The sequence below is a fragment of the Trichoderma evansii genome (genome assembly GCF_050947405.1).
Source record: "Trichoderma evansii strain SZMC 28006 chromosome Unknown GGI43scaffold_2, whole genome shotgun sequence".
NCBI lineage: Eukaryota > Fungi > Ascomycota > Sordariomycetes > Hypocreales > Hypocreaceae > Trichoderma > Trichoderma evansii.
Window position 1 is genome coordinate 3294290 of NW_028145204.1, and position 10812 is coordinate 3305101.

Consider the following 10812-nt stretch of genomic DNA (forward strand, 5'->3'; position numbering starts at 1 on the left):
GTTTCGCCGGATCTTAGTTATTCCGCCATCGGCCAGCCTGACTTTTACGTTTCCGTAAAAATTTCTCTCGGGCATTCAAGAAGAGCGTGCTCATCAAGTAGTTATTTAAGGCATCATATGCTACATTGTACAAATATACAGCCATAACGATGGCACAATCCAAGTCAGCGAAGCGCAAGCGTAATGCACAGGGAGGGACTCCCCAAAAGCATGTTAAAGTCACAGAGACGGCTCTGGCTGTCACCTCAATCCCCGCGGATGAGCCATTCGAGATCAAACGTTTACAGTCGGTCATCTCAGATGAAGAGCTCGAAGTGACGATTGATACTCTCGCTACACTAGCGCAATATCCAAGCTTGACAAAGTCCAAACTTTGCAGAAACCTTCGAACAGCCGTGTATGATTTTCGCCAGTCATGCACTACAGGTGTCAATGCTACCAGTATGTCGAACTACCGATGTCTAACATGGTGGTACAACTAAAACTTTCTTAGCGGAGGCCGCAAATCTCACGGCCAAAGTGTCTGGTGCACTTGCTGATGAGAAGTACCTCGAAGCAAAAATTTTACTTGCGGAGATGCGTCTCAGAGGCGAGGAACCGAAGTTGGGCGCACTATGCCGCTGGGTGCGAGATCTTGACGTTGTAACGCAGCCTAGGCAAACATCTACCAATGATCCCGAACGCTCTGCAAAGGATGATGAGCTTCTCAGCGTACTGGATGCTGTCCTACGCGTTAGCTGCCCAGTGGATGATAACATAGAGCCGGGAAAGCATTTACCTGGATTGTCTTCTCGTATCTCTTTTCAAACAACATGGGATTTGCGATCATCTACCATATCACATCAAGTCTATGACTCCGTTCTAGACAAATCAATATTTTCGTCAGCACCTAGCACGGCCGCGGATGCTCTACGTATCATCGAAACAACCCCTGGCCACCTCCGCAATCCTCCCAACTATCACCCAGCAATCCTCTATACCACTCAGCCTAATACCGTGCTACTATCGTCAGAATGTCCTCAAATTAAACTTCATAAACATCCAAACGTGGCCAATCTCAGCCTTGCAACAAACGTTCTTTCACCTGCTGAATGTAAGGCTATCATTGCCATTGGAGAAACTGTGGGTTTTCTTCCGGACACTCCTGTGCGCGAGGGTGGTGACACAAGTGTTTTGGCGCACAACTTCTACTGGATCGTCGATACCTCATTCCATGATAGACTTTGGGCACGCATTTCGCCTTTCGTGCCAGCATCTGTCAATGGTCGCTTAGCTCGTGGAATTAATCGACGTTTCCGTGTGTACCGATACGTCCCTGGTGCTGAATATCGATGCCACATTGACGGAGCATGGCCGCCGTCCGGTATTCGTCCAGATGATACATATGTATACGACGACTCTCCAGCAGGAAAGAAGCAAAGCTCATTATTCACCTTCCTATTATACCTTAATGACGAATTTGAAGGAGGGCAAACAACGTTTTTTGTCCCAGCTCCGTCAGAAGGAAAACTCAATGCCTATCGAGTGCGGCCGGTAATAGGTGGCGTAGCAATATTTCCACATGGCGAATCGAATGGTGCACTACTACATGAAGGCTCAAGTGTCACAAAGGGCGCCAAGTATATTATTCGAACGGACGTCGAGTATGATATTGATCCTTCTGGGGAGAAGTAAGAAAATGCAACGTGCCTGCCCAAGATACATAAAGACATATACTGTACCCAGGATCTTTCGGCTAGCTTGCATCCTTTGTGAGTTAATCAACGCGTAACATGTATCCCCCAGGCTATTTTTAATTACAATTTGCTATTCTTCAATCATCAAGTTCATGGGATCTGGATATGGTGAATTCAGTAGAAACCGACACATTATCATACAAAAGTTGTATCACAATCAAAATTCACCATAGATGAGAGACGTCAGAAGGCATAATAAGATATATACAATATATTTTCAAAAACTATATACTTGTAGAGTCATTTACAGTGTCATCTTAGACAACCAACAATTGCAGTGTTGTCTAACAATATCCATAGACATGAGTGACCAATATATATATACATGTAGAAAGAAATATATATAAAGCTGCCGTGAATTCGTGAGCTCATTTAAGGGCTGCATTTGCCGTTGTTGCAGAGCCGCAACTCGTGCACTGGCAGCTACTAAGTGAGTCTCTGATGCACAGTTGAGACGAGGTCGCGTCCGACTTCCTATGACGAGCACTTGCCGTTGCTGCAAAAGTAGGGGTCTGAGCAGTCATCGTCAGTTGCGCAAGAAGCGCCGAGGCAGTGGCCAGCCCAGCTGCAAGTCGGGGCTGAACCGCTGCTGCCGCTGCTGCCAGAATCGGTGCTGCATTTGCCGCTGGAGCAGACAAGAGAGTCAGAGCAGTCGTCGTCTGAGGAGCAGCTCGCGCCCTGGCAATGGCCTGCCCAAGTGCAGGTTGAGCTACCACCGCTTCCAGAGCTGCCGCTGCCACTTCCAGAGCTGCCGCCACCGCTAACGGGTCCCGACGGCTGGCCAGGGGCGTTGGTATCGAAGTTGTAAAGAGTCGTATCCACGACTTGCCAGCTGATATCGATATGTCCCTGGTTGCAGGCTTGTGAGTTCAACGCGCTGAGAGCAGAGAAGCTGAAATCCAGTCCGGGAGCTCCGCTGGGGTTCCATGGACCAGTAGATGATCCAGTGCCGCATCGCTCACAACCATCACCAATGAAGAATGGAGTGCTTGATGCTACTCCATTGACGCTGACAATAACCTGCCGACCACAGTACTGGGCCAGGTTGCTGGCAATCAAACTGTGGTTCATAGCAACAAGGTTGTTGCTGTTGATTTCGTTCAAGTTCAGGGCGGCAAACTGGCTGCATTCGACGTTGCCGGTGTTTGCGACTGAGAGATCTGTGCTGCAGGATTCAGGGTGCTGAATATCATAGTAGTATGTTCCATATCCGCTGCCGCTGTAGATGACAGAGGAGAGGCCCAATTTGGCAAAAAGAGCAAGAGACGCGATTTGGCCCTTCATTTTGAATGAGTCTGACGATTGGATGTAAAAAGGCGTGAGTAGAGAGTTGACTAAAGCTGGCTTCTTTCCTTGAGACAATTGTCGCTGACTACCAACACGATTACACCGGGAACACTGAGCTACTTATATTTACCAGTTTGCATTGAACAATACATTTTATAAACAATATGCCTTACGCGAATAAACGGCCCGAAAGACCATACGAGTATTGTTTGCATATTCAAGGAGAATCAAATAGTTTGAAAATATTAATTGGATATAAGCTTAGAAGCATGATTGTCCTGCCCTTCTTGGTAACTCCCAACTCATATTGAAAGAAGTCATAACGCTAAACTAACATGGATACAAACATATGTAAGCAAAAAGGTAATTATAAAGAATTCTGCCTTCCTTTTTAGAAACAGCACGTTCCTCTCTTTGGTCAGAAATAACATAATTGTCGTTGGCGGATAAGCTTCCCCCTAGCTACGGAGAAATTAGACTCCACCGAGAAAGTAACGGAAAATGTCGGGCACTCGGTTCATCTTAACGACGAGCCGTTCTTCCATTTTCCCTTTGGTCATTTATCAAGCATCTCCATAAAGCTATAAATATAGTAAACCTTGTTTTTCATAAGCTCCCATAACCCCATGTACTTATTTGTTGTATTGCTGTATTTTGAAATTCCCCAGCGACATGCGCAGCAGTAATACTGCATGACTACGCACAGAACGGGGCAACACAAACGGTGACTAAGGCTGAAACGCGCTTACACGACAGAGTCTGTGAAGCTAATCGGCCAATACGATTGTTTGCGCCTACGAGTACCTACCTATCTAGGAAACACTGATTAATACCGCTAAGGAAATTCCCGACACCTCGGCAGGAGCTACCGACCATTCCAGAACAGCATTGTCGGTGCCCCCGACAGCACTTGCGCCTTTAGGATAAATGCCTTTGTTCCTGAGTGGTGTTCTTTGTGGCTAAAAATATTCAGGTACAAGCGTGATTAAGGTGACATTTAGTGAGCTACTATGGGTAGTGAAGAAGCTTATTTGTAATTTTATGACGAAAGAACCTTTTTTTTTTTTGTCAGTGTGCAGTGAAGTAATGAATCTCAGTGTTTCTCTTCGCCTGATTCCTTTTTAACCACTCTCAAGCTGACTTCCCAAACACAAACAATCTTTTCTTTGCAAACCAGCAGAAAGTATATTTACATCAATATTGATTGTTATACATTAAATCAGGAGCAGCAGACGAGGTATAATTTTTTTTTCTTGTTGAGACTATTGATGTTAGCGCAATGTAAGCAGCACAGCACTTGCTAAAAACGTACGGAGTGCCCTGTATTACTGGCATCTCGACATAAAAGTACTGGAGCCGACCTACAGTAATACGAAGTAAGACCTGCTGAAATTCCTGTTTCCAGCAGGTAGTTACACTACGTTTTCTCCCAGCCTATGTTTAGACCATATCACACTAGCTTTTACATAGAAGAAGAAATCAGACTGTAATAGCGAATCAGGGTGAGCTTATCACGGCAATATGAATAGCATTACGAAATTTCTGGTTATCACCCACTTCCTACAGCCAATAGCGTTGTAAAAGATTATCTATCGAATAAGAGCTTTTCCATGTTTCATATAGGAGGTAAACTCTATGGTGTTTGGCCATTAGCTATTTAAAATTTATCGCTTTCTAGAATATAGTTAATTCATACTTTTCTGTTCTCGCTTAAAGGGCTTCTAAAGGTGGTACTCTTTCGCTAGTTAGCTATCGCCTTACACGTCTATATGATATCTGATTTTGTATCAGATTTTATTCAGCTTTTCTATTCCCATTATGATCCGAAAGATTGATAGACACAGTGGTTAAAATGTAAACGTACTTTGTTTCTATTACGGGTAGCATCGGCTACGTATCTGTCTTGACTGGCCGGTATTTGCGAACTTATATCTTGCGCAACCATCATTGGTATTTATATCACATCTATAATTTGCATCAAATGTAGCGCATGGATATTCCAACCATATCTACCCTGTATGCGTATTTAGATCCATATGCTGCACTGAATCAGAGTATTATTATGATGTACATGGGGGATATTTTTTGATTGAATAGCAATTGTAACATGACTTTTGCTGCCCCTCGTAGGGTAGGTATGCAGCGACATTTTACCCCGTACTTCGTAGCTAAAAGCATCATTTCACTATCCTTATCCCTATCGATTACTAAACAAAAATGAAAGCAGGAAAAAAATTGTGATGGTATGGGCCATTCAGCAGACACACATACGAAATATTGACAAATAACCTTCATTGCTGTAATATGCAACTCATGGAATTAACTTGCATTCCCTATATCTGCCCAATGTATGTATCTCTTTATCTTATCAAGTTTAACAATGATACTAGGGACATTATTTTTGGTACCTAGAACTACCTATATTAGTTGCCATAGCATTTCTAGGGCCTTCCTATTGGAGGAGAATATGTTCGCGTAGGCTCTAGTGCTTACCAACATAAGTTACTGGAACCTTAGGATTTCCGACAATCGAGAATAGAGCGACTGCTGCGGACAGCATGAATTCCACTTCGCGTTCTTCCACAAAATATCTGTTGTGATGCTGTATTAGGAATGTGATGTAACAGCTTTTTTCCTCGAATCAGCGGAGCTTTTCTTTTTTCGTATACCCTCCATAGCCAATATTTACGCAAGGATAGGGAGATTTCAGCCTTTCTAAATTAACCTAGAGAAACAGCCTTCCTATTTAAGCTTACTTTAGTGTGTGACATAGAGCTACAAGGGGCCACCTCCAGCAAGTCTTGCTGTTTGTGACTCTATCCGGAATTTAACTATAACTCCTAACCTTTTATACTCGTATTTTTTCTTGGATTTCCATACTATATAATAGGGGGTCGCTCTCCCGAGCAGCAGTCAATCGCAGGCCGCATTGTCTATTTACCATACATTGTTTGCAGCGTTATCACCAATACAAACACCATGCGCTCTTCAATTCTCTTTGCTGCTGCCACGGCTGGTACTGGCTCTTTAGCCTACACAATTCCTGCCAACCTTCAGGCAATCTATAATGCACACAAGGTTAGCCCTTTTGTATCAGTTTCAAATCCTGACCGTCACTAATACGAAAATTACCCCAATAGGCAGGAACTTGTGCCACCCCGCTCTCAGGAACCTCCTCTTCAGGAGCTGTGTTCTGTGGAGACATCCCAAATGCTATCTTCTTGAAGGGAAGCAATGGAAACTATGACAACATGGATGTCGACTGCGACGGCTCCGACGATAAGGCTGGTGACTGCTCAAATGACCCTACTGGATATGGCGAGACAGCGTTCAAGGACACTGTCCAGTCTTACGGCATTTCAGATTTGAATGCCAACATTCATCCATATGTCGTTTTCAACGAGCCACCCTTTTTCAACGCCGAGCAGTATGGCATGAAGCCGCTTAGTGTAATGGCTGTTGTTTGCAACAATCAATTGGTGAGTTACGCCTTTGGATTTTTCTCTCTCTTTCTTTGGTGGGCGTGTTACGATAGTATTCAAGTCAGCATATGTTTACTAGTTTCTTTTTTCCCTTTTAGTGGTACGGTATCTGGGGTGATACCAACACAGAGCCGACTACAGGCGAAGCAGCCATCTCACTTGCACAGCTGTGCTTCCCCAACGACGGCCTGAATGGCGACTCTGGACACGGCGCCAAGGACGTGCTGTACATCGGATTCGTTGGCGATGAGGCCGTGCCAGGCAAGAACGGCGCCAACTGGAAGGCAACCAATGTCTCAGCCTTTGAAGCCAGTATCAAATCATTGGGCGATTCGCTCGTTGCAAGCCTGGGGACCTCAAGCGGTGGCGGCTCTGGCACCTGCTCCTGGGCGGGTCACTGCCTCGGCGCCTCCTGCGGATCCGACGATGACTGTTCAGATGACTATGTTTGCTCCAGCGGCAAATGCAGTACCGACTCTGGTTCTGGTAGCGGCGGTTCGGCTCCACCAACTTCTTGCGAATGGGAAGGCCACTGCCTCGGCGCTTCTTGCGGAACTGACGATGACTGCTCAGACCCCTACTTTTGCAGCAACGGCAAGTGCTCGTCATAGGAAGTCGGACGCGACCTCGTCTCGGCTGTGCATCAGAGACTCACTTAGTAGTAGATGTAGAGGGTAGTGCACGGAACTAAATTAATAATAAGAAATAAAGAGCCTTTGCTTAATCAGAATGCATCTCGTACGCGGAATCACGCTTCTTTTCCATTTGCTTTCACCATCATGAATCCTTAGGTGGGGGGATGTACTGTACTTGATGTCAATATTTTGGTAGAGAAAGAATGCTATCCACGCTGGCCCCTGTGGCGGGTCACTGGCCTGTAGTACAGACTCAGAAAATTTTAGTAGGGCAGCTAAACCTCCTACAAAGATGCGAGCGCTTGATGCTACACTAGGGCTTGGAATCTGTGACGAAGAGGGGAGAAGGCTCTCTCTGCTGGGCGCCTCTCTGAGATGTCGGCGATTAGGCTCATCTCGCAATAGGAACGTCGGCAATGCTACCCTCCAGTGATCCTTTAGCGATCCTCCAGCGATCCTCCAGCGATCCTCAGCCGGGTTCTTGGCTTAATGCCACCGATGGCCCGAGCACTTGACGTCCATTAGCACCTAGGTATTGACATAAATGTGCTGGGTAGAAGCCTCCCACGTCAATGCAGACATTCAAGAAATTCTTTCGTCTTGCGGTAGCCACGCTCTCATACTTCAATTGAGCGCAGATTATATCATTTAGTAATCATTTGCTTGCCTTGCCATAGGAAAATCTCGCGATATCTCCCCGTATACACTCATCAGCCAAAGATATATACTGTGGTAGCAGTCGCACCATGACTTCCATTGTTTTCTACGATATCGCTCACAAGCCCCCCTTTTCGGAGTCATGCTCTTCACCAAACCCATGGAAGACCCGATTGGCGCTCAATTTCAAGGGCGTCCAGTATTCGACATCGTGGGTGGCTATGCCTGACATCTCCAAAGTGCGTCAGGGCCTTGGTCAGTCCGCCTCTCGCAAGTTTGCCAACGGTGCCGATTTCCATACTCTTCCTGTGATACAAGATACTGCGACAAATGACACAGTCGGCGATTCATTCGATATCGCCGTCTATCTACAGCGCACATATCCTGACTCCGGCGGCGGCGACTTGTTCCCTGCCCAGACCCTTGATTACACTTTTGTGCCGATTTACGAAATACCTATACCACTGTCGAAGCCCGACGATGGAGGCTTCCCCCAGTACTCTCGATTCAATATAAACGTTGACGCGGCATTCAGCGCTCACGTTCAGCTAATGGTCGAAGGCATACCGCTTGATCCAGCCACAATTGAGCAAACCAAGGCCGAATTCGTCCGTCGAGCAGGCGTCAGCTCTTGGGATGACTTTATTTTAACCAAAGAGGCACGTGAGAAGCTCATGGAATCCTTTCAGAATACGCTGGGCGATTTGGCCAAACTGTTCCTCGAAAATAACAATGGCCCTTTTCTGTTAGGAAAACAGGTCAGCTACGCAGACTTTATCGTTGGCGCCTGGCTGCGGATGGCTCAGGTGACTTTGCCTAAGCCAGAGTGGGAAGAGGTTCGGCGTTGGCATGGTGGTATATTTGGGCAGCTGCATGATGCTTTGGATATATACGCCGAGATAAATTAAAGCGCCACGGCTCGCAACTCTAAACGGAGTTGTATAAGCGAGGTGTAAGGTTGAGTGAAGACTGGAATGCAAAGATTGTCTACAAGATTAGATGGAGGGATCGAATAGTGATTTGCAGCTGTTTATCATAGTCGATGAATATAATGCATGCATCGTATGAGCGGAAACAATTATACATGGACGGTCTCGAGAGATAGTAGAGATCTAATGGGATATTTATTGCGCACACACGACATGATCGAGATGGAAATTTTCACTTCGATGTTTTAACACGCGCCCGTGTTTTAGTTCTTGAGTCGCCTTTCTACTTGTAAAACTCATACAGGGGCCCTCAAATCTCTATAGCTTTTAATAAAATTATAGTATAAACACACGATACCTTCTGTATTATTTGATTTTTAGTATTCTACTTTAAAAATATAAAATCGTCGGTAGGCCGCGCTGATCGTTGGCCATCTTCTTTAATTACAAAGCTCAGAATTAGCACCTGAACTAGGCTCTCTGCACACGACAATAGCTTGTAACATTCTCTACACCATGCCATATCAGGACACCTAAGTCCTCATATTTTGGGGATTTTACTGTACGATGAGATCTGCATAAAGTACATGATACGTGGTAGATGATTTTCTGCCAAATCCGTCGGAAAAAATAACGCATCGCATTGCTCCTCTCACTAGCGATAGTCGCAGTTCATTTCTGTCGCGTACATTCTGGGATCTCAGCGCTTCCAACCAACCCTAACTATAACTTCCTCACGCAGCACAGCAAGGGAGATTACTGCTTGTTTAAGTGTTTAAGAGCCATTAGCGTAGCAGTAGCGCCAACTATGAGGCCTAGTAGGAGCACTAGCAAACTGCTGTCCCCAGCAGCTTGGAAATTTATAGCTTCCAATCTGCACTTTTAGCTAAAAAAATTAAGACATTCAGCTCCCAGCGCTATCGAGGTACCATCGTTTGCAAAGCGGATTAGACGACGATCCCTCTAACTGGAGGCAAATTATTCGCCTACTTGAGTCCAACATAGGAGGCTTAAAAATGTTAAAAGGAAGCCGAAATTCATCAGGCTGAAATGCGACAATGCGAAGACTTGTGCACTTCAGATGCTAGCTGCCAATTCTGGTTCTTCCTCCATTATGATCCAAGCGTATCCAGAGGTTACAATGGAGCTGATTGCATTCTGGATGACGAACCATACAACCCGGCGTTCTTACAATGTGGCTTTGTCGCCAACTACAATGCGGTATACAATAAAAATCCTAAATCCTAAATAGGGCGTGACTGTGTACCTAATAGCGACTTTATACTGTTGATCAAAAATACGGCGAATTGGAAGAGTAAGCGGGTGGAATATACACCTAGTTTCCTATATCGGCTACTCAGGTTGCCTGTATCCAAACAAGAATTAGAGGACTAGAGATTTAATGTATATCAAGTGACTTTGCTGACACTGAAAGCCAGATGAAAAGTTCGAAAATAAAATTAAACTGTTTATAAAATTATCCATTGAATGCTTTATTTAGAATTGGTCACTTGGGCATGTTCTCTCCTATGCTAGATTAAGGGATGCTTTATCTGGTATCCAAGAATTCAGATTTAATATCTAAAAAAGTGGACTTTGCGCTACTTAAAGTTAATATACATGTGATTATAAGATTTAAAAAAGTAACTTAACATATATATATTTAATTATTTAGCTAATATAACTTATCTTTTATTATTATATATATATATACCTATATCACTTACTTTTTATTATATATATATAATTATATTACTAATTTTAATTATTAACTTTAGCTTAATTACTAACTCAAATTTGCTTATTAATTTTAATTTACTTATTAAATTTATACTGTAATTTAATGTTATAGTTTAGCAAATAAGTGCTATAATTTGGGGGATAAGTGCTGTAATTTAATAGATAAGTGCTGTAACTTAGTACTTAAATTAGTAAAATATAATAGTTAAAGTTAAAGTACTTTCTTATACAAGCCCCACTATTTTTGGATACTAAATCTGAAATCTTGGATACCGGATAAAGCATCCCTAGATTAACTTTGAAGTAGAAAAAATAGATCCTGGCCGGATTATCTCTATTAAAACAG

At 44.1% G+C, this 10812-nt stretch overlaps 4 protein-coding genes across 4 annotated transcripts; 3 read left to right on the plus strand and 1 right to left on the minus strand.

Annotated features, from left to right (window-relative positions):
• Positions 1 to 69: 69 nt before the first annotated feature.
• On the plus strand, positions 70 to 2151 carry GGI43DRAFT_395093 (prolyl hydroxylase family protein). The gene is made up of 2 exons (XM_083204837.1): positions 70 to 441; positions 494 to 2151. Exons 1-2 carry the CDS (start codon positions 150 to 152, stop codon positions 1672 to 1674), a joined length of 1473 nt encoding a protein of 490 aa, XP_083065599.1. The 5' UTR covers positions 70 to 149; the 3' UTR covers positions 1675 to 2151.
• An 8-nt stretch (positions 2152 to 2159) lies between these two features.
• Positions 2160 to 3020, minus strand: GGI43DRAFT_429877 (uncharacterized protein; the record flags this gene model as incomplete). The annotated part of the gene is made up of 1 exon (XM_083209185.1): positions 2160 to 3020. One exon carries the CDS (start codon positions 3018 to 3020, stop codon positions 2211 to 2213), a length of 810 nt encoding a protein of 269 aa, XP_083065600.1. The 3' UTR covers positions 2160 to 2210.
• A 2785-nt stretch (positions 3021 to 5805) lies between these two features.
• GGI43DRAFT_395096 (glycoside hydrolase family 75 protein) lies at positions 5806 to 7310 on the plus strand. The gene is made up of 3 exons (XM_083204838.1): positions 5806 to 6101; positions 6164 to 6502; positions 6604 to 7310. Exons 1-3 carry the CDS (start codon positions 6003 to 6005, stop codon positions 7114 to 7116), a joined length of 951 nt encoding a protein of 316 aa, XP_083065601.1. The 5' UTR covers positions 5806 to 6002; the 3' UTR covers positions 7117 to 7310.
• Positions 7311 to 7657: 347 nt separating this feature from the next.
• GGI43DRAFT_395097 (uncharacterized protein) lies at positions 7658 to 9074 on the plus strand. The gene has a single exon (XM_083204839.1). It carries the CDS (start codon positions 7887 to 7889, stop codon positions 8703 to 8705), a length of 819 nt encoding a protein of 272 aa, XP_083065602.1. The 5' UTR covers positions 7658 to 7886; the 3' UTR covers positions 8706 to 9074.
• The last annotated feature ends 1738 nt before the right edge of the window (positions 9075 to 10812 follow it).

What these genes read in the sequence shown, in the direction of transcription:
- GGI43DRAFT_395096 (XM_083204838.1), top strand. Translation starts at nt 6,003, where the DNA reads ATGCGCTCTTCAATTCTCTTTGCTGCTGCCACGGCTGGTACTGGCTCT. An exon ending in CAATCTATAATGCACACAAG is followed by an intron (nt 6,102 to 6,163) that starts GTTAGCCCTTTT and finishes TTACCCCAATAG; the next exon opens with GCAGGAACTTGTGCCACCCC. An exon ending in TTGTTTGCAACAATCAATTG is followed by an intron (nt 6,503 to 6,603) that starts GTGAGTTACGCC and finishes TTTCCCTTTTAG; the next exon opens with TGGTACGGTATCTGGGGTGA.
- GGI43DRAFT_395093 (XM_083204837.1), top strand. Translation starts at nt 150, where the DNA reads ATGGCACAATCCAAGTCAGCGAAGCGCAAGCGTAATGCACAGGGAGGG. An exon ending in TACAGGTGTCAATGCTACCA is followed by an intron (nt 442 to 493) that starts GTATGTCGAACT and finishes AAACTTTCTTAG; the next exon opens with CGGAGGCCGCAAATCTCACG.
- GGI43DRAFT_395097 (XM_083204839.1), top strand. Translation starts at nt 7,887, where the DNA reads ATGACTTCCATTGTTTTCTACGATATCGCTCACAAGCCCCCCTTTTCG.